General features: G+C 54.0%; 1 protein-coding gene across 25 annotated transcripts in view; it reads left to right on the top strand.

Annotated features, from left to right (window-relative positions):
• PLEKHA6 (pleckstrin homology domain containing A6) overlaps nucleotides 1–27912 on the top strand; it is a 136751-nt gene that overhangs the window by 89137 nt on the left and 19702 nt on the right. For 15 of the 25 annotated variants that reach the window (XM_064477075.1, XM_064477079.1, XM_031438778.2 and 12 more), the window contains 10 exons: nucleotides 6885–6965; nucleotides 7664–7778; nucleotides 12972–13076; nucleotides 13733–13805; nucleotides 16338–16438; nucleotides 19809–20011; nucleotides 21438–21989; nucleotides 23166–23682; nucleotides 24162–24248; nucleotides 25303–25356. In XM_064477075.1, coding sequence (XP_064333145.1) covers nucleotides 6885–6965; nucleotides 7664–7778; nucleotides 12972–13076; nucleotides 13733–13805; nucleotides 16338–16438; nucleotides 19809–20011; nucleotides 21438–21989; nucleotides 23166–23682; nucleotides 24162–24248; nucleotides 25303–25356 — 1888 coding nt within the window. Of the gene's footprint in view, nucleotides 1–4230; nucleotides 4732–6884; nucleotides 6966–7663; nucleotides 7779–12971; nucleotides 13077–13732; nucleotides 13806–16337; nucleotides 16439–16586; nucleotides 19369–19808; nucleotides 20012–21437; nucleotides 21990–23165; nucleotides 23683–24161; nucleotides 24249–25302; nucleotides 25357–27912 lie in introns of those variants that run through there. The other 10 variants (XM_064477077.1, XM_064477087.1, XM_064477082.1 and 7 more) reach the window with 6 other exon arrangements.

Raw genomic sequence — 27912 nt, 5'->3', positions numbered from 1 at the left:
ATGAATGTTCCCCTCCACCCCATACGCACACACCCACAGACATACACACAAATGTACACACGTAGACACATGCATACACACCCATAGACACATATACATGTGCACACACAGACACACACAGACACACACACACACAATGTAGCTTTGCCCTCATAAATAGTGTACAAGGCCCTCCTACCCTTGTCCTGCAGTCAGAGGCTTTACTTTTTCCTATTTTTGGAATAAAAGGACTGTCCAGGCCCAGGGCAGGGCTAGGTGATTATACAGTGAGAGACTGGGGGTGGGCACCCACATATGATGGAAGGGAGGAAACCTGGGTCTGGACCCCTGATTTGTAATTTCCATTCCTTGGCTGCTGAGCCAGCTTTTCTGCTTTCTCCCCGAGGTGGGGGCCGAGCTCAGGGTGAAATTCCCCGCAGTGTTCCTTGACTGGTCCTCATAGAGGCGCTCTGGCCCTCTGGGGCAGGGAGGGGGTTGTGAGGGTAGGCAGAGGTAAGCTGGAAAGGGGGCAGCGCAGGTCTTATCTCCTAGACACTCAGCCCGGTAGCCAGCATTTTCAGATGTTCTAAACTGCTTGGGGAAATACGCTCTCTCATTGCCATTTTGGAAAATGCTGTGTAGGAGGAGGGATGCAGCAAGGGCAGGGAGGAGAGAAGAGAGCACGTGTGAGGGCAAGGCTGACAGCTGTGTCCGCAGAGCCTGCAGCACTGGTACCTCCATCTGCCGCCAGCACACGGGAAGGAGACCGTGTCCTGTCGAGGGGCTCTTCCCCCTTACAAATACCTAGAGGTGCCTCTAAGCCTGACCCCCTCCGGCCTCTTTGTGTGGTTGCAACAGGCAGGAGAACAGAAGGATTCTGGTGGGAAGAACCCAGTTAGGGAAGTGTATCTTTTCCCTTGAGTGATGGGGGGAGCCTCAGGAATCAGTCTTATCAGGATGGTTGGAAATGTAAACTGAGTTGGTTTTAATTGGGACAGAAAGGTGGAGCACATAAAGCTCCTTGAAAATAATGATGGGATCCAGAGGGGAGGTGGAGAGCGGGAGCCAAAAGTTTCCCCACCTTCCCCTCCTTTGTTGGCAGCAGGAATCCTCCCTGGAGTGTAGACAGTCTCAGCTTGGAATTTGCAAGCGGGAGGCAGGTTGCGGGGATGGAAGTGGGAGGGATGGACCATAGGCAGCCCTCCATCCCACTCAGTCTTCTCTCTACCTAATGAGCTGTGATGCCACAAGCCAAAGCGTTGTCTGGCTAGGCTCATTCTCTGTTGGCTGATTCTTGGGAGCTATGGGGATGAAGCAGCTTGGTGTACTGTAGATAACCAACAGGGGCCCAGGGTGGATGGAGATGAATGTATCTCTCTCGTTGTTCAATATTTATCTCCGTGGAAGCTCTGGGCATCCAGCCTGGGTGTGTGTATGTGCACGTGTGTGCACGCGTGTGCAAACATTCATGCCTGCAAAGGGTCAGGAAGACCCAGGTTGATTTTGTTGCGAGGATGTTTGGAGATGAATCAGGACACAGTTCGCTCTGTAGTGAGGCTGTCCCTAGTGCCTGTCCTTAGAGGCTACAATGTCTCTTGAACTGTAGAAAATCCCTAACTAGATGGAGGGACAAATGCTTAGAAAATGGAGCGCATCTAGCTCTTTTCTTTATAATTTATTGTTTTGGGCACTTCTGGAACGCCAGTCCCCGCATGCCCAGCCCCTGTGCCATCCATAGCCACGTTACGCCTGAGATTTTGTGCTTTTTCTAGCTTTGACACCTGGCATATTTCTTGGTTTGTTTTTAAGCAAAATGATCAGGATGATCATAGCCATTATCTCTTGTGCATAAAACATTTCGCGTTTGAAAGTTTACATCTATTATTGCATAGAATTAGAAGGTACCTCATTTGCACATGAGAAAACTAAGGGCCAAAGAATTCAGGTCACATTGGACCTTGGACTGAAAACCTGGTCCTGCCAAATTCTCTTTCCATGGATGGCACTGCCATTGGGACCACCTTCGTAGGTACAGTGGATGAGGTGACCACCTAGTGGGCAGCCTGGGAGTTTATAGATGCTCCTGCCTCCATTGCAAAATCTCCGTTACTGCTTGAGGTTCTCCCCTCCCTTGGGTGGAATCTGAGAGGTCCATTTGGACGTGGATTCATAATCATTTGCCCTTGAGAAACGGAGGCCTTTGACATCCCAAAAGAAAGGGAAGAGGAGAGAAAAAATTGATCACCTGTCCCTATTTCCCTTTTTTTTTAATGTTCCACACCTGGTAAGTTCTTCTCGATGTCTAACCTAATGAAAACCCGTCATCTGTGCAGTTTAGTAGCAAAGGAAAAGCACTCCAGCCAGGCATTCTGTGTGCTCACTTAATCCTGAGGATTTCAGAGCTCTCAGCAAGCATGGGAAACCCTTGAGCCTTCAACCCCTCCTCCCTCACGCTATCTTCACCAGGCATGGGAGATGTAATTTAACTTGCAAGTTAAGCAAAGGCTGTGGGAGGCCCCTGAGCTCAACTTGAAGGGAAAGAGGATATTTTTGCCATCTACAGGAAGAAAACTCATTTCCCAGTGCACCTCTGCCCCTTCCTCCTGTGCAGATGAGCTTAATTTTCTTCCCCTCCTAATGAAGATGGATCAAAGCCAAGCTATATATTCAAGGGGGAGCCAGGCAGGGGAGCTGAGTGGAGGGGTGAGGGGGCAGAAACAGAGCTGCTTTCATGGAGAGGAAGTAATTACTTTTAAGAGAGAGCAGAGATAGGGAAGCCCTTGGTAATAGAATGTCAAGCTCCAAAGGTAGGTGGCTAGAAACTAAATCAGATCACAGGGACTTTCTTTTGTTCGTTCATTCATTCATTCATTCATTCATTCACCAAATATCTATTGGGCGCCTACTGTGCACAGGCAGAGGTCCTAAGCAGGCATCAGGAGAGGGCCCAGCTCTCCATAACCATAGCAGGGCTCTAGTAGCTGGATTAGGGACAGGGAGAGGTGGGATCTGGAAGGTTCAAGCCTCTTGTCACCAGGATAAAGCATCTGCAGAAGTACCACTAAATAGCTGAACATATTGACCTTTTGGATTTAGGATCCGTTGCTTAAAAATCAGCAGCTGTTGACTCCCAGCTATATTTGACCAGTTTGTCTCATCATGGGTTAAATAAAAATGTTGTCCTTTACGAGTCACTCATTGCATTTTTCTCTGACTGAGTTCTGTCCTCAACCTCAAAAATTAGATTAGCTCCTCCTTTTCAGTGTCTGTTGACATCACAGAATTGCTATAACAACAGACTATGACGTCAACAGAGTGCCTGGTGCTGCTGACAAGAACCACGCTGGTCAGACAGGATTCTGTCATCCGAAGACAAAACTGGAAAAATATCAAAAGTCAGAGGAACTGAAATTTGATATCAAAAACAAAAATCTTGGCAGTATAAGGTGACTGTGGGTCTGGAGCCTCCTTTGCTGGAACCCTTCTCAGACAACCAAGGCACTCAGTGAGACTGATTGGAGAGCGGACCTGCCTGGAGGCAGGGGCATGGAAGAGATGAGCTTCAGAAGGCCCCTGCATGGAGGGCCCTTGCACCCTAGGACACGGAGGACATTGTGAAAGGGGAGATGTGGCCATCTTCAGTCTCTGGAGAGTTCAGAGTGGCTAGTGACAATGCAAACCTCCTTGCCTGAGCAGATCTGACAGTCTCCAGCTGGAATTTATCATATGGCATCTGGGAAGATTTTCAGAAATAAACACATGGTGACCCCCTCTGAGCCCCATTTGCTACCCTTTTCCTCATAAGCTCTGGGAAGAAGCTTTCCTTCCATTTCAAGCTAGCAAAGAAGCTAGTTCTCGCCACCAGCCCCAGCTCCACGACACCCACGCCCGCCTGCTCCTCACCCACTGGGCTGCCCCACGCAGAGGACAGGCAACCTGGGGCCGTGTGTAAAGGGAGCGTGCAGGGGGACGCTGCAGAGAAGCTTCATTCATTCTGCTCCCGTCTGTACAGAAGGCTGGGCAGGCTGAGAGGAGAGAGAGGAGACTCGGTCGGTCAGTCTCAGCTGCTCGGCGTCGGCGACAACAGGCAGTAGCAGCCCGTGAATCTGGAGCTTCCTTTAACCCTTGTGCCCACGGGATGGGAAGGGTCTCTCTGAAGCAGGTGGATTTCAGCCCCGGGGCCTGTGTTCTGGGTTAGGAGTTGGGGAGGCAGGGGGGGCTGTCTTCCTGCAGGTGGGGCTGGCATGGGTTTGCGCCGTGCAGACAGGGAGGCAGCTTCAGATGCCTCCGCCCGCCCAGCTACTCCGTGTCCTTAGCTCAGCGAGGTCGGACTACCTGGAAGTTGTACACCTGCTCCGCGAGCATCTGTTTCTCCGTGTTTGCGTTTGCTCCTCGGGGACCTGAGCTGAGAGGATGCTGTGCCCTGCTCGCTTATTCTGCCTCCAGGACTCTGCCGGGCAGCACTCCGGCTGAGTGCTGGGAAGCCACAGGCCCCCTAGGGCACCTGGGCACCCCTACCACCACCCAGGGAGAGGCCCTCCCCCTCCCCAGCGCCGGAGCCAGGAGGAGGGGAACCAGCAGTGCCAGCTGCTGCGCGCCTGGAGCTCTGCCACGGAACTAGGAGCGGGACCGAGGACTTACTTCTCAGAGGGATGGTTCCGAGCAGGGTGGCTGGCGGGTCCTCTGAGGCTGCCAAACAGGGGACAAAGCTGCCAAAAAGATGTTGAAGTTTCGAGCTGATCGACGGGTCAGGTAGGGATTTCTTCAGTGAACCGTGAGTCAAGTTAAGTGAGAACTGAGTTGGCAGCTCATCGGATCCAGGGGCTTCAGAGTGAGGGGCTGGCCTGACGTGACCTGGAGAAGGAACAGTAGTTAGGTCAATGGATGCTGCATTGCAGTGCTTGTGAAGGGGAAGCTATTTTGAAATTGGTAGCGCTGGGATGGAGTGAGGATGTCATTGGTAGGGGTTGCTGGGTTGGAAAGTCTGGGGCAGGGAGCAATTTAGTGTCCCCTGTAAGACTTGTGCCGGCTGACAGCAGACTGTGTGTGTGCCTCTGTGTGTGTGTCTGTTTGTCTGTTCGTCTGTCTGTCTGTACCAGTGCCTGCAGGAAAGTTTCCAGCAGAGTTAGCATGGGGAACATGCAGAGCAGAATGGGCCAAAGGGGACTGGTGGTGTCAGGGGGGCAGATGATCTGTGCCATTGGAAAACAAGAGACCTTGGTGCCTCAAGGGTCTTACTGGTCACAGACTGCCTGCCTGCCCCACTACCCCTAGATGGGGCAGAGCCAGGGATGAGGGTGACTGAAAGTAACTATTCTTCCTTGCAAAGGTTCCCTGTGGCTGAGTTGAGAAGAGCATCCTTATTGGACCTGGGGAGGAGGGAGGAGTAGAGTTTGAGAAGCAGGGAGCGGGTTATCAATGTGCTAGAGTTAGAACCCAGGCCGAGTGGATACTGGCCAGGTTTAGGGTCCTGGCCGGCAAGTCCAGGATGCAAAACCGGGATTTCCACATAGGCTGTAGCCACTGCCCACTGTTCTTCTCTGTCTAGTACGTGTCTTTGGATTCAATCTGAATATGACTGGTTTGGACGCTGAAAAAAAAAAACCCTTTGATATTATCTTTAATTTCAGCAGATAGCCTAAGGGCTGGGACGTGTCCTGGGCTAAGGAAACGGGCTCTCCAGAGGTTATTTTACCTCTGATGCAGCTGAAGGGACCACACAGAGGTCTCTTTCCCCTGGTGCTAGCTGACCTGCCACTTGCCAAGCAGAGTGCTGGCCCTTCGCTGTGGAAGTGCCTGGTGGCCCCGTGTTAGGAGCCTCGGTGCAGCCTCGGCAGGCTCCATCCAAGCACCTGCTTCTGGGGGTGGACTGAGCATGCTCTGGGCTCTCACAGTATCTCTCAAGGGGAGTGGGTAGGTGACGGAGACCTTAAAACTCTTCCAGCCCCCCACTGGCTGCGTGCTTGAATCTCCTACAGCTTTCCTGCCAGGTGGTCCTCTGCTTGCAGAATCCATCTCAAATGGCTGCCATTTACAACTTAGACCCTCTGCACCAGCCCCTCTCTAAGCTCTGTCTGTTGCCCTTCCTCCACGGTCTCCCAGCAGAGCCACCAGGGAACTAGCCTGATGGCCAGAAGAGCCACAGCAGGACCTCCCAGAGGAGGTCCTCCACAGTACTGCTCCCATCTGCCTCTGCACAGACCCCGCCCCTGGTCCGTGTCCCCCGCTGCCGTCCAGCAGACTGTCCCCACAGCACCCCACTCCCTGGCCATAGCGTCCCTTAATTAGATCTGACTGTTGAGCCAGCCCTAACCTCCATACCAGATAGCTCCTGAGGTCTCAGCTACATCGCTCAGCCCCTCAACGAGGAGGCCCAGGATTTGGAGTGGGCGTGGGGCCCAGCCTAAGCTCAAGGGTGGAATTTCTGAATCTCTCATTTCACTGAAAGAAAGAGATGGGACATAAAGCAGGAGAGGAAGGAGTCCAAGGTCACAAGAGAATTCTTTCAGCAAGTAATGAGTGAGCAGTTTTTGTGTGGAGCCCCTGGGAGGGAACCAGCCATGCGCAGTCTTGATTATTGGAGCCCCTCCCCCCTCCACCCAGACATGCCCAGGATGGCCACTGAAAGGGTTAAGTGGTTCTTCTTTCCAGGCTGGGGATCTCCAGTAAGTAACTGATGCTGCCTGTCGGGAAAAGGTGTCCTACCCAGCCAGACCCCCTGCAGCTGCTGCTTCCATAGGTCAGCCCTCCCTCTTGCCACTCACGGTCCTGCTGGAGGACAGAAAGACAATCTCCTGTGGGGTCATCTTCCCTGCCACTGCCCAGGGACTGTCCACCCTCTGGCCTGTGTCTCTGACTTCTTCGTCTTGACCACAACTTCTCGCTCTCTTTTTTTGCCTCTACAGCCATAATGAAAGACGGAACACATTTCTACACCCACTGACTGGCCAGGTCCCAGAAGAAAACAAAAAATTTGACTTGAAAACGTACGTTTGCCCCCGACTTGCTGCTTCGCCTTTTCCTCCTTAACCACCATCACCCTGCTGCTGTTGTGCAGCTGGGAAGAGGGAGGGACGGGGAAGTGGGGACAGAAAGGAGAGCGGGAGGGATTTAGGATCGCTCACCGCAGTTCTGAGGACTAGAAACTTCTGAGACCCATCTGCCTTGAACTCTCATTCACTTTTCCTGGAATCTTGCAGAGCTCAGGTCAGTGCATCCCATGGGCTGAGTTAAACAAGTGGGGCAGACCTAAGGTTGGCATATCCGTCACCCAGGGGCCTCTGAGGGCAGTAGTGTGAGGATGGGATATAATCAAGGACCCAATGCTAATTCTCCTCACTGTGGACCTCAGTAAATGAGAGGGAAAAAAATAATTAAATGTTTCTCATAGTCCACTGGGCCACTGGGTCTTTTAAATTAAAAAGAAACAGAGTTCCAGAGTCCTAGACTCTAGGTTTTTTAAATAAATTTGTGGGAAAGAAAAAGGAGATTATCCAGGGTTACTGGCATATAATCTCAGAGGAGCAGTGGCAGAAGCTGAGATGATCCCCGAGAAGCACATAGGGGACCTAATTTTGTGCTGATGCTGGGGCAGTGAGTGGCAGGGTTGGCGAAAGGGCTGGGTGGCTTCCATTGTTTCTTGGTTCTCACTAGTCTCTTTCTTATCTGGTCAACTTGGAATCAGATCGGCCTTGGACATGTCCAATAAAGCAGGTGGGAAGCGCCCGGCTACCAACAACAGTGACCTGTCCAACCACAACATGGTGTCCGAGGTCCCTCCGGAGCGGCCCAGTGTCCGGGTGAGTCTGGCCCCCAAGGCAGGCCGTGGGGCAGGAACCCTAGGAAGCGGCTGGGTATTGGCCTACCTCTCTGTTTCTGCAGGCTCCGAAGAGCAGGTGGAGGTGAGGCAGGGGTTGTGGAGAGCGGGAGGGGAGGAGGGCTCACACCAGAACCTTAGAGAAGACCGACGTCTGAACCGGGGTCCTCAGCACCGTTAGCATGTTGGGCTGGATAATTCTTTGTGCTGTGGGACTAGCCTTTCACTGCAGGACGTTGAGCAGCATCCCTGGCCTCTACCCACTAGACGCCAGTGACACCTGTCCTGTGAAACCAAAAATGTCCCTCTGGACATTGTCAGATGTCCCCTGTGGGACAAAATTGCCCCACCCGCACTGAGAACCTCTGATCTTGGAGAAGAGCAAAAGGAGGACCCGTCAACTTGGAGTTCAGAAAGGGAGGAGGGAGGAAGAAGTAAGCAGAGAAGAATGTTGCAAAGAGGTCCAGGAAGATAGGGGCTGACAGCATCCCTGGAGTTTAGCAACATCGTGGTAACGGGAGACCCTGACAAGAGCAGTTCCAGCGGTGCAAGGAGGGCAGAAGACAAAGACAAACTGGAGAGGGCAAATGGGAGGGCAGATGCAGGAACGCTGAAGAGTAGAAACTGCTCTTCTAAGAAACTGGACAATAAATGGTGGTATAGTCATCAGATGGAGGGCTCTTCCAAAAGCAAAAATGGACTGGAGCTAGGTGTGCAATGAAGATGAATCCTGAGAACATATTGTTGAGTAAAAAGCAAGTTGTAGCCTATGAAAAGTATGATACCATTTATGTAAAATGTACAAACAGGAAAAGCAAGACTACATTTTTATAGATGAACTTGCAGGACGAGCGCATCTCCCTGGGCAGGCATGTGGATTTTGGGTCAGTGCTTGCCTCTAGGGAGGAAGAAAAGGTAATGAGATCGGGGAGGGGCCCCAAGGGCGGTTCAGCTCTGTTTGTCATATTTTATTAGAGGGAAAAAAACAACAGCACAAATGGTGATTCAGTCCCAGCTTTTCTGAAATGTTTGAAATATTTCCAAAAAGATATTTTTAAAGAAACTCAGCTGCCAAGGGAAATGGGGTGGAGAGCGGGAGCTTGGAGATCCTTGAGATGGAGGGAGGTGTTCTTTGTTCGTTTTGTTGTAAGATGTTCAGGGCAGGAGGGGAATGACCCAGTAGATAGTTTCAGGAGAAAGGGCACAGCCAATGAGTCATGTATCTCTGGAGAGAGGAGTCAGACCCAGAGGTGCTGTCAGCCCAGAGCGGGGAGGCACCCTCTTCCTGAGGCTGCGTGTAGAAGTTACACGCAGCTGGGGGTGGGGTTCTAGGAAGTTAAAGACATTCCGACCTGATGTTTCCAACTTGCGCAGGGAAGCAGGAGGTAGGGTTTTCTGCCGAGAAGAGTAGGGTGGGTGGAGAATATGTCCAGGGATCAGCGATCAACAAGGGATGTTTGGAATGTTGCTTGATAGTATTGAAGAATCATCTGAGGTCCTGGACCGAATCGGCGGCTCCCGTCCACAGGTGTGTGTGGTTTGCCTCCAGCAGTGCGCTTTGCCCGGCAGGTGGTTGGCTTGACCTAAGGTTGAGGGTTGCTGGGAAGCTGTGGCAGAAAGATGAGGAGGTGAGGGTGCTGAGAGGTTGGCAGGAGACTGGCTGAAGCAGTGAACTCCTGGGAGCAGCGTGCAGGCTGCCGAGAGCAGGTGACACCATGCCAGATGATGGACTGAGAGAACAGGGGAAGGTTGAGGGGCTCGCCTGTTCTCTGTGTGGTGATGACTTCTTCAGATAGTTGATCTCCACCATTATATGTTGACTTTTCTAACTAGTAAACTGCAGAAAGTCATTTCATTCCCCCGTTTTGGAGGTATTTTGCAATAAACCCCAATTTCTTCTTCCTTCTACAAGTATTTACTAAGTGCTTATTTTTAGCTGGACACCTTGCTAGGCTTTGGTGATAAAGTGATGAGCAAAACAAAGATTCTACAAGGAATGCAGACTAGGGAGGGAGATGGAAGACTCACAGCTCCGTTGCGGTGCGCCAAGCTTCAGACTCCGACAATGTACTGAGAAGAGGGAGCCTCTGAGTACTCTGGGGAACAGGGAGGTTTTGTGGAGCAGGGGGACCTGCACTGGGCTTTATAGGATGAATTGGGATTTGATAGTGGACGTGGGAGCAAGGTGAGCAGAACCCTAGGGGGATGGGGGAGAACCAGTGGAGTTTGGTGTGACCAGAGGTGGGGCCTTGTCAGGTGCAGTGGCCAAAGGTGGGTGACAGCCCAGCCAGATCTTACCGAACTGACCTTGTGTGCTGTGCTGAGGATCTGAGTTCTTTTCTTAATGATGAGAGGTAGTGAGACATTTTAAGCAGGAGAGTAATGTGATTAATATTGTGTCTCAGAAAGAAAACCTTACTTTGTTACAGAGGGTAGACAGCAAGAAGAGGGGACCTGCAAGGCAACGGCGGTGGCATTTGGGGGGAAAGAACAGGCTTGAGAAGCCTGAAGAAGGTGGACTCATCGGCCCCGTAGACCTGTTTGTGTAAAGGAGTTGCGGGGAGGAGGGGACGGCGGCAGTGGGTCAGAGTTCTGGTTTGGGCCACTCACCCAGATGAGAAATACAGAAGAACACATTTGGTTAGAAAGAGGATGAGTTTGGTTTTGGAGTTCATTCAACCCTGGTTGGACAACTGGTTATCCAATGGACTGGGATTGGGAGAGTGGTCTTAGCTATAGATTAGGAGTTTGCAGCCCATGGCTAATATCTGAGGCAAGGGGTATGCATGAGATTATACAGGCGCGGTGCATGGTGGGAATAAAAGAATAAGCTTGAGGACCACCAGCGCTTTGAGGAGAGGTGGAGACTGAGGAGGAGGGGCTACAGATGGACAGGAAGGAGTACTGTCATGGAAGCCACTAGAAGGGTTTCAGGAAGGACGGAAAGGTTCATGATCAGGGACCGAGCGACCTGAGTTCAGTGACGTTGCAGGAACCATTTCAGAAGAGAGGTGGTGTGGGGGGAGGTTTAGGAATAAAGGGAGGAGAGGAAGTCAGGGCTTTTCTCGGTAGCCTGTCTCTGGAGAGAAAGAGAGAGAAGGGAGGGAGGTGTTACCTGACGGTGGACAGTGGGTGTAGGGCGAAGGGGCCACCAGGTGTTTGTGAGTGTGTGACAGAGAGCGCGAGGAGAGGGAGAGAGAGGCAGAGAGGTGCTTTAAGATGGAGAGACCTGGGCGCGTTTGCTGAGGAGAAGAAGCCAGTGGAGGAGGAATAAATGAAGACAGGCTAGAGAGATTATCAGTGAAGCAGAGCCCCAGAGGAGACAGCGGGCGGGACACGTTAGCCTTGGGAAGGCGAAGGACGCCTCTTCTTTTGACATTGAATGGAAAGAGACAAGGGTAGTGCTAAGGGCAGTAATTTTCTAGGTAAACGGGTGTGAAATTGAGGAAGTACGTGTCTGATTATCTCAATTTTTTTGAGGGGGAGGATCCAGGCCACTGTCGGGGAGGCAGAGGCGGGGTGTCACAGGGCTTGGGAGGATGGAGAGGGTGTGCATTGGAGCTGCTGTGTGGGGCTGAGCCTGGCTGGGATTGGGGTGGGCCACGGTGGCCTCCCCTGCACCATGGTGTGATTTTTCTTCAGCAGCACCATAGTCTGGCTGTGAGTGCAGGGACGGGGGATAATTTGGCTAATCTGGGATTTGGGGTTTCAGAGAGGATCAGGCAGAAAGTCAGTGGATGGGGTGTTTGAGGGTGCAGTCAATCTAGTCCGTCAGGGGGTCTAGGCTTTGTAGGGAAATAACTAACACCAGGAGGTAGCTGATGAGTCCCGGAAAAAAGGGGAAGGATTGAGGAGCTGGGAGTAGCAGTGGAGTAGAAAAGCTGCTGTGGTTGAGTGATGGAACGAGACAGCCGAAGATGGGGTACGAAAACCGATGATGTGAGTGGGGAAGGGGCTTGAGGGCTGGCCAGGTCTAGGGTGTAGCTGTAGGGGGAGCTGCTGGGGTGGAGGTGGAGGATTTAGTTGTTGAGGACATCAGGGTAGTTGAAAGTTAGACCACTGGGTGGGCCATCCTCTTCTTTCGTTGTGGAACAATAAAATTGTCGACAGTGATGGCAAGAGTTAGAATGAAGGGGATGATGGATATCCAGATCCTTAGACACTGAAAGAACGATCCAGAAGCTGATCGTGGGGAGAAGGGCTAAACAGAGAAAGATCAGCGGTGCTTCGAGAGAGAGAGATTGTTGCCAGAAGGTGGGGAGGAATGGTGGTGTCCCTGTGGCAATAAAGAGCTACAAGAAGGCCCGTGCATCCTCCCTACTCTGTGGTGTGTTGGACCTTCAGGAGTGAACAGGACGGGGGAGAGTAGAGCTCAGTGGTAGAGGGCACGCTTAGCACGCGCGAGGCCCTGGATTCAATCCCCAGTGCCTCCGTTAAAAAAATAATTAAATGAACCTAATCACCTCCAACCCCTTTCCCGCAAAAAAAAAAAAAAAAAAGAAAAGAAAAGAAAGAAAAAAAAAAAGAAAAAGAAAAAGAAAAACTAAACTAATTAAAAAAAAACCTTATTTTAGAAAAAGTAATCATGGTGAAAAAGAGTATGAAAATGAATATATGTATATTCATGTGTGACTGAAAAATCGTGCTGTACACCAGAAACTGACACAACATTGTAAACTGACTGTAACTCAGAAAGGAAAAAAAACCCAAAACAGAAAAAAAAAAAGTAAAAAAGAAAAAAAAATTCCCCCTTAAAAATAGAATGAACAGGACTGAAGGAGGACGATGTCGGTGTGCACGTGCACTTGAGCGGCTCTGAGAAAGCGCTGTGAGCGTGTGAGGGGTGAGGTTAGCAGGACAGGACAGGAGCGACATGAAAAAATCTTGTTTTCTCCTCAAGAAAAACCAACAAAACCCAAAAAACAAAACCCTCACCGCTGTGAGACAGGTGGGACTATTATTTTGAGCCCCATCTTAGCAGTAAGAAAAGAGCCAAAGGATTGAAAGTCCGTGCCCTTGAATCAGTAACAGATGGAAGATTCTCACCTGGGCCTCTTCCCGTGATGGCCCCCATCTGCAGCGATGCAGCTCCCACCAAGGGTGGTCGCCTCGCAGTCACAGTCGGAGCAGGAGGGAGGCGAGAAAGTTAAGGTGGCTTCTCTCTCTGCCGCCCCAGGCAACCCGGACATCCCGCAAGGCCATCGCCTTCGGCAAGCGCTCCCACTCCATGAAGCGGAACCCCAATGCTCCTGTCACCAAGGCAGGCTGGCTCTCCAAGCAGGTGAGGCCTCCTCTGCCACTCTGCCCACCGTGACCCCCAGCTTTGTCCTCAGAGCGCCGTAATTCCTCTGTAGTTACAATGATCCGAGTATATTTTCCCGTGTTGTCCTCCCATGAACCTATAGTGGTGTATCCCTGTGAACAAATCTCCTGATTTTATAAAGGCTCAGAGAAGTTGAGTATCTTCCCCTTATCACACAGAGAAATTAATGTCATAGTTGGGAGTCCAGCCAGGTCTCCTGACAGGCAGACGCAATGACTTTAAAACGTGTGAGGTCACCAGCCTTGTCGGAGCAGTCCTGGCTCAGTCAGTCTTGCTCTAAAGGGACGAGGGTGTCCCCTGTAAGTCTAGGGGCCCTGCAGTTCTGCCCGTTGACCTTGCCGCTACCCCTGCCCGCCCTTCTGCTCACTCCTTCTGGCTCATCACTGCCCTGTTTGTCTTCCCTGGGGGAGGCACTGAGGCCTGGAATGACAGGGCTGGAAGGTCACAGGCAGTAATGTCACATCGTCCCTGCCTCTGAGGGCTCTAGGGGGTTGCTGCCACTTGTCAGTGGCAGAGCTGCAACCCGAGGCAGGCTGTCCTTACAACAGGGCCGCTGTCCTTCCACTGCACGCCCAGCTCACAGACCCTCCTGTCTGTCTCCATGTGTCCTGCAGGCCAGCTCCGGGGTTAAGCAGTGGAACAAGCGCTGGTTCGTCCTGGTGGACCGCTGCCTCTTCTACTACAAAGGTGAGCTGGCCCCTGGTCGGGCCGGGGCTGCGGAGAGCCTTTCTCATCCCGCCCTGTCACTGGGCTCTGTTTCGGATGCACGCTTCTGGGAGGCGCCGGGGCAGGTATCCCCACTGTGGTCTCCAGCACCAGCGGGCGTGACAGTGGGATAGAGACAAAGCTCCCTTGCCCTTTTCACATTCAGTGATATTTACCAAGTACTTACTAGGATTCACGCAGAGCTCTAGGTTCTGATTGGTGGTGCAGTGGATGAACAAGACATTCTTATGACAGATGGTAAAGTCCAGGGGAGGGGATGGGAAGGAGAGGAAGAGGACGAAGAAGAGGAAGGTTTAGTCTAGACGCCACTAGTAGGTCACCTGCTAATTGGAGCTTGTATGTTGATCAGCCTCCTGTCCCACTGGAATGTAGGATCCTATCTGTGCGGGCAGGAGGTCCTGGTCACTTTAGTTCACTGCTGTATCCACAGCACCCAGAACAGCACATGGCACATAGTAGGTGCTCAGGCAATGTGGAATCAATGAATATCCCCCAGCTTCTGCCCTCTGTGCTGCCCCAGTGCTCACTGCCTACCCTCCCCAGTCTGAAAAAAAAAAAAAAAAAAAAAAAGGAGGGCAAAGATCTAATAACTGGTGCAGCAGCCTCTAGGAAGTTATTTTTAAAATACGAACAGCAACAATGTGTAAAGGAGGGCAGAGAGGGAACTAGTGAGGGCTGATGACAGCGATGGTCCCGTCACACTGATGCAGCACGAGGAGACCGACTTGGGTACCAGGAGGAGAGAGGGTGAAATGATTTTGCAGCAGGAGTGGCTGTGTCCTTTTCCTCCATGCCCTGGGAAAGGCAGAGCCCCGATTTCTTCAGCCTCCTGGGTGCAATTCAGTGAATCATTAACTTTGGCAAACAAAGCTTGTACCCGGTGACCCCCCACAGCGCTGCTGTCCCTGTGCCCTGAGTCACTGCCACCTGAACCCTGGGGAGAGAGATCAGGTGGGGGCTGCATGTGCAGGTTCTACCCAGAGGGAACCCTGAGATTGAGGGAGAAGAATCTGCTCAGGCTAGGCCCCAGGACATGGGGCCACTCTGGAGCCAGAGTGTGACCGAAGCTGGAGGAAAGGGGTGGGGGGTCCTCTGCAGAGGAGACACTCCGGGCCTGGCGTGAGGACAGAACCTTAAAAAGCTCTGATATCATGGGGCATGGCGATGGGAGGGTCACTATCCACTGAGAGCTCTCAGGACACCCCCTAAACACTGGACTCACCCAGGCAGGGGGCCCATCTCCTCCTGGGAATGACAGCCTCTGCTTTCCTGAAGAAGCTCTGGGTTCCCAGCCTTGAGCTCCTCCTCTTCCTTCAGCTTAGCCCTTCCTCTGGGTCCCAAGCTGGGGTCTGCACAGGAATCTGGACCGCCGGCCGAGAAGCTTGTACAGGTGATGAATAAGAGCGAAGAGGGGGCCAGTGGAGTCTGTACCCCTAAGAGATTTCTCCTGAACCCTAGTTGAGGGTTTTAGAGGGTCTCCAGCCCCTGGGAATAAAGAGCCATCCCAGGGAAGTGGGGAGGGTCTTGCCATGGCCTTCCAGTTGGCCCCTAGCTCAGAGTTCCCACACAGCACCCCCCTACCCCCTGCTCTTTCTGGTCTCCTCCTGACAGCTGGGGCCCGGCTAGCTAATCCATCAGGCTCCTTCAGAGATCCAGGATGAATTATGCAACAGCCTGAATTGTTAGCCTGATCCCGGGGACCAGCAGGCCCGGGAGGCCACGCAGGGGCATGTCTTCCCGAGCAGACTTGGGGACTGTAAAGGGACTTTGTCAGGATAGGACAAAGCCAGCTGCTGGGAGAACCTCAGAGACAGCTACCCAGAGGAGCCAGAGCCAAAGAAGCAAGTGTCCACTCTACTGTGCCCTCCCATCGCTGTCCTGTCCGGCAGCGCTGCTGGGATTATCTTATGGGGAGAGGTACTGCGGAAGGGAGCGCGGGTAAGAATGCTAGCTCAGAAATCAGACTTCATGGGCTAAAGACCCATCCACCACTTTCCACTTAAGTAACCTTGGACGAATTACATAACCTTTCTGTGTCACAGCCTCCTTACCTAGAAAGTGGAGGTCACAACAGTACCCATTCGTAGGGTTGTTGGGCGGCTTAAATCCGCTAAGGCTTTAACGTGGGGCGGCGCCTGACACACAGCAAGCGCTCCACAGTGTCGGCCATTACGTGCGTGTGCGCTCGTGTGCTGGAATGTAAGCTCCCTGAGTGTGGGCGCCACCCCTCTCGCATTCACCTCTAAGTCCTCGTGTCCAGAACAGTGTCTGCACAGCGGCCACGCTCCCCGGTTCCCCAGCTGCAGGGAGCGTGCCCTTTGGTGCTGTGCAGACCATGCCCTGTGTGGTCGTGTGGTGGCCCCGAGTGCCTGACACACAGTAGATGAGCAGCGAGTATTTGGGGATATCGCAGCAGGGCTGGTTCGCGCCTCCGCTCCCCTCCCCGCTCCGCGCGTGCACACACGCGCCTCACTGAGCCTCTTTTTGCAACAGACGAGAAGGAGGAGAGCGTTCTGGGCAGCATCCCCCTCCTGAGCTTCCGGGTGGCCGCGGTGCAGCCCTCGGACAACATCAGCCGGAAACACACCTTTAAGGTCAGTTGGCCTTCCTCTCCCAGGCCAGGGGGCGCAGGGAGGCCCGCCCCTCTAGAGCCTGAGGGCCTGGAGCAGGATCAAGAACCACCTCCTTTAGGAAACCCCGAGTGGGGGCGGTGGCGGCGGTGGGGGAGGGAGCAGGCAGTGGTCCCTGAACTCAGTGCTGGCTGTTGTGAGGCTTACGGGAGCCGGGACGGGCCACCCTCCTCCTCTCTCAGGGATCGGGCCGGGCGGGTAATCCTCCCCAGCGGGAGCCTGTAGAGGTGTGCTTCGCTGGTCCCACAGTCTTTCCTGGGAGAGAAATGGCTACGTCCTGAGCCCATGGACCCTCTGCCCAGTGGCACCTGGGAAATCCAGCGGAGGCAGGAGCTGTGGGCTGGCATAGTTCTGAGATTCATTCTGGAAAGTCTTCCACTCCACCATGTGCCTAGGGAACTAGACGCCTAGTCAAACTTACTCAATTTTCAATCTTCAGAGAAAATTAGGAATTGAGTTTTATTATAATCAAGAGCTACAAGCTTCACTGAGGCACAGTTTGGGGGGAATAAGGGCCCAGGGAGATGGCCCTCACCTGCCTGTTGAGCACAACTCTTGGGACCCCTGGGTGCAGGGATCTACCCATCAAAACTGAGCTGCTGCAGCTCATCCTAGACCAGTATTTTTCCACATTTAAAAATTCACGGCCCACTAAAAACGATAAAAAATATTCCATGCCCTTTTCTGTATTTTATGATGCAAAAGATCATAGGTTCTTTCTCATTTTCCAAATATAAAGTTATGACATCAACCATTGTGCATTTTCTTAGCACAAAGCCCTCTCTCCCCTAGTTGGGAATTGCTGCCTAAGACCCTGAAAACCCGCAGGTCACTCCAGGGCAGTGTCTGAGCTCCTGGGGTCCCAGAGATGCTGCCCCTTTCTGTCCTTCAGCTCTGGTCCCCTGGCCGCAGAATACAGGTGGACAGAAGCACAGGTGCCGCTCGGGGGAACCGGGAGAGACTTTGGCACATAGTTAGTTTCCAGCCTCCCAGGGTCCTGTCTGCAGATGAACACTCTGGCTCCCGGGAGCTGGGTTGTAGCTGGGGAAGTAGAAACAGGCTGTTTAACCAACAACAAACAGTCCTGCCATCCACAGACACACACACACACCCACACAGTCAGACGGGCTGTCTCACCCTCCCCTCCAGACCTGTGCACAGACACGCGCACGCTGGCGCCCGGAGCTCTGCCGGCAGCCCACGGCAGATCACCGTCTGGAGTGACTGGCACACTCCACCTCCACAAGCCCCGGGCCTCTGCGCCCATCAGCTCCTCCCCTCCCTCCCGTTTCCCTGAGGAGTGCGCTGCCTCTTTAAAACCCAACTCTCAGGGCTGTGCTCTGTGACCCACAAAGGGTTCCAATTGTGGCCATTCAGTGGCCTTTCCCCAGGGAAGGGAGGGGAGATGAGACAGATGGGAGGCTTGTCCTGCTGCGGCCACCAAGAGAAGCCCTCGGCTGGCCAGTAATGAGCCATCACGGTTCCCACCCAGCTGGCTGCTCAATGCCTTAACCTCTCCCTAACACAGCTCCATGGAGGCTCTGTGGCCTCGCCCCATGGGGGCACCTCCCTCAATTCTCTGGTCCCCTTTCGCACTTCCAGGCTGGTGTCCCCTCCTGGCGCCCCATCGATTGTCCTGTCTTTTCCCAGGCCCTCTGCCTTCCCCTGTCACAAGCTGTTGTTCCCATGCTTTGCTCGCTCCTTGTTTTTCCATGGGCATGCTTTGTCCTCCGGCTTGATCATGAGCTCTTCAAGTGCAGAGAGCATGTCTTTGCTTTCCTGGTGACCGGTGCCCAGAGCAGAGCTCTGCACACACAGGACAGTCGCTAGACGCTTGGCAAATTAGTTTTTTGCAGCCCACTCCTGCCAGCCCAGGACACACCCGCTAGTCCCCTCTGTGTGTCTCTCTCCTCCACAATAACCCTGTGTTCTCCACTTTGGAGGGCTTGTCTGCACCCCTGCTCTCCATGTCCCTGTGCAGTTTCAACCCCAGATGCCTCCTTACAACTTCACTGGCTTTTTGTCAGCATCTCCCTGCCTCTGCCCACATGGTGGGCCCTGCCGCTGGAGGGTGGGGACTGGCAGGACCTAGAGGAGTTAGATGCTCCCTCACTGGGCCATGGCTCCTGGGGAAGGAAGTGTGTTGGGGAAGGCACCGAGGTAGATGAAGTCTGGCTGGGAAAGCTCTTGGAGGGTGTGGACTTGACGTTGCTACTTAGGAGAGCCTGGTCCTTGGTCAGAGGAGCCCTTCTCTCCTTCCTACCCCCAGGACTTAGCCTCCGGAGGGTCAGGGCCAAAGTGAGGTTCACGTCTGAGACGCGTAGTCACATCGGGATCTCTTGTGTTGAGTGGGATGCACAAAGCCAGCTGCTGCTTTTGGGAGATTGAGGGTCTCACCTGGGGAGTATTTGGAGTTCCCAGAAGGAATCTCGCCCTGGAGCATCTTTTCCCTGAGGCCTCAGAGCCTGAAATTTCACTGGGTGCCCCCCCCCCCCCCCGCATCAAACAGATGTATCAGTGAAGGCCAGAGCGAAACCACGAGTGGTTTGCAATTGCAGAGCTAGAGTTAGTACCGGGGTGCCCTGCCTTCTCTCCACCACCAGCCCAGATTGCCCGGTGCCAGCTCTCCACCCCTGCTCCTGGTGGGCTGAACTGGGCCTTGCTGGGTGCTGTGGTCCCAACGGTGCCATTGAGTAGAAGGGGCTGGTCTGAATAGCTCCCCACTTCCCTCTGCTCCTCAACATCCCTGTCCCGTCGTCTCCTGTCTCTCCCTCTGGTGTTCGGTTGACCTGTTCTCTGCTTCTCCTCCTTCTGGCCGCGTGAGGACCCCTCCTCTGGACAGGAGCTCTCTCCTGGGTTCCCGCCTGCCGCGCCCGCTTGTGGCCGCCAACTAGGTAGCGTGCTCCGACTGTCTGTGTGTGTCCCCCCGTGTGCCCACGGATGTCCCTCTGCACAGAAGGGACAGTGCTGACTCCTCAGAGGCCAAACGGGGGCCAAGACGGGCGTGTGCTTGGGGTTGGGGGCATCTCTCCCACATGTGAGGTCATTGTCCATCAAATCTCAGATGGAACCTGATGGGAGAGCGGGTGTGGTAATTGTCCCCCCTGCTTATAATCATCTCCATTGGGGCAGGTCAGCTTACCTGTCTACTGGGCTGCCTAGTGGTGTCCAGAGAGCTAATCAAGGCAGATACCTGGGCGCCAGCTGGAGCACCTGGGACACCTGTGGGCCCCCTCGCCTTGCCCTGAGCTCCACGCGGGGCAGAGAGCTACAGGTCATGGGAACGGCCTGCCTGACCACCCATTCTGTGGGTGGGGGTGTCTTCTCCCCGCAGGTGACTGTGTGCTGGCTGGACGAGGCCGGGGCCAGTTCCACGCACTGCCTCTCCCCACAGGCTGAGCATGCTGGGGTCCGTACCTACTTCTTCAGTGCCGAGAGCCCCGAGGAGCAGGAGGCCTGGATCCAGGCCATGGGGGAGGCTGCCCGGGTACAGATCCCTCCAGCCCAGAAGTCGGTGCCCCAAGCTGCGCGCCACAAGTGAGTGCGGCAGGGGGCGTGGGGAGTGCTAGAGAGAGGAGGAGTGAAGGAGCATCACCTCTATGCCACGGCTGAACCCAGCGTGTGGGCTTGAACCCCTGGGAACGTGTGAACTGGCTCCTTGCCTCCCAGCAGGGTACCTGGCTAGGTGATTTCAGAGCCTGCAGCCTCCTTCCCCTGACCCACTTCTCCTGTTCTCTCTGAGCTGGTGGAGGCCAAGAGAGAAGCCAGGTTCCATCAGGGCCTGGCCAGGAGCCAAAGGCCAGGGTCATTTGCTTGTTTTGATAAGCACACAGCCTCTGTGGGAAGGGGGAATCGGGTTCGAATCCCAACTTGGTTGCTTTCCCACTGTGTGACCTCGGTGTAAGCTTCTTGACCTTTGAACCTCAAAGACAAGAATGATAACCCGACCTCGGGGGTTGCTGTGAGGACTGGGTAGTGTATGTAAAGTAAGCACTCAGCATCTGAGTGCTCCCGTCGTCACCTCATCCCACCGTCACCCGGAGCCTCAGCGCCTGTCTCTGCTTGAACTGGGTGTGGAGTCTTGAGTGAGATGTGATCAAGGATCCAGCAGAAGGAGGTTTGACAGTGTAGACTTCAAGTCTACCTACGTGACTTGGAAATGTTTACCAAGCGGTGTCTCAACAAGGATGCTGGCATATGTTGAATTTGGGAGGGTGTAGGGAGGACGTTGTCATGAGCTGCTATCTTCGCTTCAACCAAGGGGCGTACTCATTCGTTTCATAAATGTTTATTGGAAGTAGAAATGTGTAAGGCACCATGTAGGGTGCTAGGAAAGCAAGGGAGGAGAGTGTGATGTGGTCCTACCTCACGGAGCTTAAACTCTAACGGAACGTCAGGCCTGGAGGAAGTTTGTTCTGGAGGCAGGGAACTCGCATGTCTCTATGCCTGTGACGTTTGGGGCAACAGCTTCAGCCCCTGACGTGCCTGCCTTGTTTGATCTCACAGTCCTATGAGGGGAGGTACCATCTTATCCATCCTGCCAGTGAGGGGCCCGAGACTCGTGGAGGTTAAGGAACTTTCTGACCTGTGACCAGCCTCTGCGGCTGAGACATCAGAGAGGTTCCTGTCATGTGTAGTGTGCAGTGAATATCAAGTCTGGGGCCTGGCTCAGGGACAGACTGCAGGGGAGACCTGGTATGGGTGAGGTTAGTCTTGACCACAGCTTGAAGGCTGGACTCCAGGTGGGTCAGCAGAAGGGAGTGGAGAGTGGCCGGTGGAGTGGACCAAGAGGACCAGGGCAGGCACATATGCACAGGCAAGCTGGAATTGTGTTTTATAGTTGTCCAGGCTGGAGCAAGAAGATAAAATGGTAGGATTTAGGAAACAGAATTGTAATTCATTGAATCCTGTTTCCATTGCTGTCTCCCTTCCCATCTGTCTCTACTCCATTTCTCCTTCCCAGTCTCCCCACCACCACCCAACTCCATGCTGGGCTGGAGTCCCTGACAACATCTCCCTTGGCATCCCGCAGCCACGAGAAGCCAGATTCGGAGAACATCCCACCCAGCAAACACCACCACCAGCCGCCTCACAACAGCCTCCCCAAGTCTGAACCGGAGGCCAAGACTCGAGGGGAGGGTGATGGCCGAGGCTGCGAGAAGGCGGAGCGGAGGCCCGAGAGGCCTGAAGTCAAGAGCGAGCCCCTGGTGAAAGCCAATGGCGTCCACACCGGCCCAGGACCAGGCTCGGAGCCCGGCAGCCCTTACCCCGAGGGCCCAAGGGTCCCCGGGGGTGGGGAGCGGCCCGCCCAGCCCAACGGCTGGCAGTACAGCTCCCCCAGCCGGCCAGGGAGCACAGCCTTCCCGCCTCAGGACTCAGAGAGTGGGGGGCACCGGCAGAGCTTCCCGCCACGAGTCAACCCCGACAAAATCGCCCAGCGCAAGAGCTCCATGAACCAGCTTCAGCAGTGGGTGAACCTGCGCCGAGGGGTGCCCCCTCCTGAAGACCTTCGGAGGTGAGGCTGGTGTTCCAGCAGGGAGCCCGGGCTAGGGGAGTGACATGGAGGTACCCTCCATTGGAAACCTGCTGGGAGCCAGGCTGAGTTGGGAAGAAACTAAGAAAACCCCAGGATTTCTCGCTTGCCCGAGTTCTTTCCTGCCCCACGGTCTATCTGTAGGGTTTGCCTCTGCCCCTGATTCTTGATCTCTCTGCCTACCTCCTTCAGAGGAAGGGACAGGGCACCCAGGGCCTCTGCCAGGACGCTGGGTGGCCTGAAACATGCAGGCAGTCATAGCATCAGGCTTTAAAGCTGTTCCAGGCAGACACCGTCCCTACTTCCATCCCTTGTACCACATCCTCTGTTCCTGAGTTTCTACCAGCACAAGACTTAACTAACCGCCAAGCCAACTCGCTCCGTTTTTGAATGGCTCTAATTGTTTGAAAACCATTATTTATATGCAGTTTTAAAAACAGAAACAAAATGTTGCCACTCATTGGTCCTAGTTCTGCCCTCTAGACCTTCTTTATCTAGTGACTGGCTTTCAGAGATTTGAAGACATTTATTGGATCTGATTGCATTCATCATCAGGGCAAGCGGGGCTGCCACGCCTTCCCTGGGGGTCTGGGCAGCTCCAGGGGCTGCAGGTAGCAGCCTCAGGAGGGCAGCTCACGGCTGCTGGGCTGGCCTGCCCTGAGGAGAGCGCCTCACTTGGGTTAAGTCCCAAGAACCTACTGGTTCCGTCCTTGACAAGATCATAAAATCAGGGAAGCCTCCCTTTTGTGCTGGTCTGCTGCTCAGCTCCGGGTGTCTGGTGCTCTTGTACTCCTTCTGCTATTTGCCTCTCTGGAAAGGATCTGATAAGTTGGTTCACGCTGAGATAGAGATGGCTAACAAGGCTTCAAGTTTCTCCCCAGGGGTATTTCATTTTAAAGAGACAAAGATGGAAGCTTTAAATGGTGAAATTTCTGTCCTCAAGGAGCTGGTTAAGGGAGGGGGCTTTGGGGGTGGGCCTTCCCTTGCACCTTTGCAAACAGGACTCAGTGCCTGGGCTCTGAGGGTCAGCCCAGGTCCCCACCACCTAGTCAGATCTGCTCTAGGCTGGATGACATGGAGGTGGGGCCGGGGCACAGGCAGGTGGCTGGGGACGTGCCCATGTTGTCTGGCTTACTTACAGTGTTCTCTGTCTCTCAGTCCCTCCAGGTTCTACCCCGTGTCCCGTAGGGTCCCTGAGTATTACAACCCCTACTCCTCCCAGTACCCTGATGACTACCAGCACTACCCGCCAGGCGTGCGGCCCGACAGCATCTGCTCGATGCCGGCCTACGATCGGATCAGCCCGCCCTGGGCGCTGGAGGACAAGCGTCACTCCTTCCGGAACGGAGGCGGCCCCGCCTTCCAGCTGCGTGAGTGGAAGGAGCCTGCTGGCTATGGGCGGCAGGACGGCACCGTCTGGATCCCCAGCCCCTCCCGGCAGCCCGTCTATTATGATGAACTGGATGCTGCCTCCAGCTCCCTGCGCCGCCTGTCCTTGCAGCCCCGATCCCACTCCGTGCCCCGCTCGCCCAGCCAGGGCTCCTACAGCCGCGCCCGCATTTACTCCCCCGTCCGCTCACCCAGTGCCCGTTTTGAGCGGCTGCCACCTCGCAGTGAGGACATCTATGCTGACCCTGCTGCCTATGTGATGAGGCGATCCATCAGCTCCCCCAAGGTGAGCCACCAGCCTTCCCTTCCTTCCTCATCCCCTGAGGTCCCCCAGAGGCCTAAGTCCATTTGCTGAGAAGAAGTGGAGATGCAAGGGCATCTGGGGATGTGGAGTCACCGGGCCGTGTCAGCAGGACCAGCAATGCGGCCCCCGGGGAGCCATTAGCCCTGTGGTTCTGTCCATAGGAGAGCTGCCTTGGGGTTTTTGCTTTGCCCCTGAGTAGGAACACTGCTCTCTGTGCCTGTCCCCAGGCTCTGCCAGGAACCCTAAATCTATATAAGAGGGCAGAGAGGTTCTATCTTGTCAAATCTCGAGGACCTGGACAGATCATTGCAAAGATATTGCAGTGCATAAATGCTGTCCATTTTAGTTTGAAATCTGCTCTGGGACAAGATACAAACATCCCTAACCTTGAACTTCAGTTGGTGGGGAAGTCCTTGTCCCAGCCAGACCCCCTCACCTCTCCACTCCCCTTTCTCTTCCAGTATGATTACCTGGGAGACAGGCGGCCAGTCCCTGCAGGGCTGTTCCCCTACAACTACCCACCGTCCCCCACGGTCCACGATAAGATGGTATGTCCTCTCCTCCCAGCCCACCTCCCCTCAAGACCTCTCCTCCCAGGGCGGGGCCAAGCTAGGGCAGACGCAGGGACGCTCCATGCCCAATTCCTGGCTCCTCTGGTTTTGGGCAGCCTCTGGATACCGCCTCCCACCTGGCCTGGGCTCTGACTCTGATTTGGAGTTTGCTGCCTGTTACCCCTCCTCCTCTGTGACACGGTAGAGGAGCAGGGACGAGATCTGGAAATGTGAAATGTCCCCATCATCTCGACCTCAGAACAGTCCCCCTCTCCAGCATGCAGGGGGCTTGGACCTCCTCTCCTAAGGGAGCTTAGGTTATGGGCTGGGAAGAAAAGCCAGGCTAGAGCTCCCAAAACAGGCACAATCTTCTAGTCTCCCCACGAAGCCTACTTGCTTCCAGCTTGTCCTTGCCTTGAATGCCACTTTTGGGGAAGGAGACGAGAGATGGGACTGAGGAAAAAAATTTCCCATATTGTGTCTCCTCCTACTTTCTCTCCCCTTTCTACTTATGTTTCTTCCTGGAATTTGTTCTCCTGAGAAATTTTCTGTCCACTCGGAGAACTAGACACAGATGTTCCACTTGAACGGTTGGGGAGAACCAGTGAACCACCCGGCACATCCCTGTCCCCAGAGACCTGTGGCTGACCGACCCCGCTCCCTCTGACTCTCCCCTGCCAGTGTCCAAACTCTGTAGCCTTGACACCCGGCAAATGCACCCTTCCCAAAACAATGGAATTTTCCAGAGAAGTCAGAGAGAGCTGCTAGGAAGTGCTGGCTAGATGGACGCAATGGTGCTTTCCTTTCCCAGGAGGGCCAGGCCCACCCGGGAGCCACGAGGGTATGTCCCTCCTCTCGCTGGGTGCGTCCAGCAGGCGGCCTCTGTGGCTGCCCGCATCCTCATCCCTTCCCTTCCCCAGAGCTCCTCAAGGTCAGAGAGGCCTTTGTCGCTGCCCAGCTAACTCTTAACCGCTTTGCTTCCTTTTTATTGTTTTCTTCTGTCGTGTTCCTGTTTGTTTGTGTTCCCGTTGGGCCTCGGGCTCCCGGGTAGGATGAACTTTTAGACCTTCAATTGCAAAGAAACCTAGAGTATTTGGATCAGCAGGTAGGCAGAGCTGGTGCCCCCTTCGCCATCCCCCTGCCTTCCCATCACCTCTCCCTGCTCCGCCCCACCTCCTCATCCTCCATCCATTTGACAACCTTTGTTGGGACAACCAGGACACAACAAAGTGGCTTATATTTTGGTTTGCGCCTTCACACCCCCTTCTCCTCAAAGCCCTTTAGGGCAGCTGGGAGTTTCCTGGGGACAGGAGAATAATAAATGACCACATGAATAATTAATGCCAACTCCTGTTTGTTTAGCCCAGATGGAACTGCCCCCAGGGGGCAGGTGGGAATTTGCATATTTGCCGGAGAGAGTTGCAGAGACAGGGAGGGACTCTGGGCTCAGGCCTAAGAGGCTAGGGGTTTAGTTTAGCCTGAATCTGGGAAATTACCCTTTCCTGTTCCACAGGTTGTGGTTAAATTCCATAATTTGTAAACTAAGGACGGCAGGCCTGCCCTCGGGTGATTTTTTTTAAATCATGTGAATTCAGTATTTGTTAGTGCTCCGCAAAGTTTTTGGGGATGCACGGCTCATGTTTTCCTGAGAATTCAGTGCTGCAGACAGAGGGAGCGTGATCAGCCCCGCTTTACAGGCGAGCATCCTGAAGAGGCAGTGAGTGTCCCTGTGTGATAGAAGCAGCGGGCTCCTGGGCTCCCGCCTTTGGCTGCCTGGCCTTTTGAGGATAAGGAGGCCGTGATGCCCACTGGGTTTAGACACGCCAAGGGTCACTACGCCGGGCATTTATATGAGCACACGCTCATGCTCGGATCTGGGCTACGAAGCATGGGGGACTTGGACGTGCACACCATTGTCCTGTGGAGGCAGCCTGGGGTGGTGGAAATGCTCATGACAGTAGAAATAATAATAATAATAGCAGCAGCAGATACCATAATTGGGTGCTTCCTCTGTGCCACACACCATTCTAAGCACTTCACAGGCCCTAATTCATTTACTCTTTATAACTCTGCAAAGTAGGCGTTGGTATTATTTTCATCTTACAGCTGATGAAACTAAAGCCCAGAGAGATCAAGTAATACGCCAAGGTTGTGTCTGCACACACCTGTGGATGGCAGCGCTTGGGCATGACTCTGAGCTTTTGACCCAGTTTACAGCTGCCATAGGAAGCGGCTGGGGTGCAAGGCCATCAGGACGGTTCTGTGCCTCTTAGCGGCGCAGAGAGAGCCGTCACTTGATATCCGAGAACATGGCTGCTACTGCTGGTGGCTCTAGTCACAAGCCATGTGGCCCTCCTCCCACGGGGTCTTCGTGTCTCGGGGAGGTCACCCTCATAGAAGACCCTGGGCGTCGGGAAACACGGGTATCCACACTTTAATCAGCAGTGATGGCTCCCGGCCCTCAGCGGCGTTGCATCTTGGTCCCATGAGGAGTGCGTGGTGTCCCCACCGTGAACGCTCCAGTCCACGTGGGGGTGAGTCCCCGGGTGCCGAGCTGAGCGGGGCTGGGAAGCATGGGCAGGACGCAGGGTACACAGTGTCTGGGTGGGGAGGAGCAGGGCTCCCGGGCGGGCCTCCCTCCCTGCGGCCCGTCCACACTGCTGGCTGTCCCAGCATTCAGTGTAGACAGCAGGGCCCCTTCCTGGGGGCCTCTGCCCTTAGCCTGGGGGCTTCAGAAGTAACCTTTCAGGGGACCTCCTCCTAGGCAAAGGATAATATCTTTTAAAAGGCATTTTTATATGATAAGAAGAGTCCGGAACGCGGTCAGACACTGTGCTCTAATTCCAGCTGTGCCATTTACAGCGATTTTTTTTTTTTTTAACCTTGGAAATGTCACTTGGTCTCTCCGGGTCTTTGTTTTCTCAGTCATGAAACGGACATTGGAGAACCTGCCCTTTCTGCCTCACAGAGTTACTGGGAGGCTGAGTGAGGCTTTCTGTGAGTGCCCTTTGTCACGCACCCAGGCGGGGGGGGGGGGCAATGGCTGAGGTGATTATTTTATTGTTCTTTTTTCCGAAAAACTCAAAAATATTAGTAGACCACCCTTGCTATGTATCAGGCTCCAGGTTTAGTGCTTTTTCACAAAATTTCTCTAACGTTTTGGAGAGACAGAAGGTGGCACACAGGAACCCTCCCAGAGACAAGGCCTCCGTGGGCTGACAGGTCCCCAGCATGGGAGGCAGCGGGCCGGGGGAGAATGTTCCGGCTTCCTTCATTGCTTTAGAGCCATTGGCTGGGGAAGGAATGGGCTCTGTGCGTGACCAGGGAGCCCCTGGGCATCCCTTGCCCTCTCAAATCCTGATTGTTGGTAGATCTGCCTTTTCCTACACACACACACACACACACACACGCACACACATGCACACACATGCACACACACACGCATGCACACGCCACACACAGGACACAGGCGTGACACACAGGCAGCAGACGTGGACACACACAGACACACATACCACATGCAATCACACCTACACCACACAGGCACACCCCACATACAATAAACACAATCTCAGTCACACACACACACATGTATGGGCTCTGAGAAGACAGAGACTGACTTGACTTCAGACCCTTACAAGAAAATGTCGACGGCCTGCTG

The sequence above is a fragment of the Camelus dromedarius genome, chromosome 21, assembly GCF_036321535.1.
Source record: "Camelus dromedarius isolate mCamDro1 chromosome 21, mCamDro1.pat, whole genome shotgun sequence".
NCBI classification, from domain to species: domain Eukaryota; kingdom Metazoa; phylum Chordata; class Mammalia; order Artiodactyla; family Camelidae; genus Camelus; species Camelus dromedarius.
This window is presented reverse-complemented; position numbering and strand designations above follow the sequence as displayed.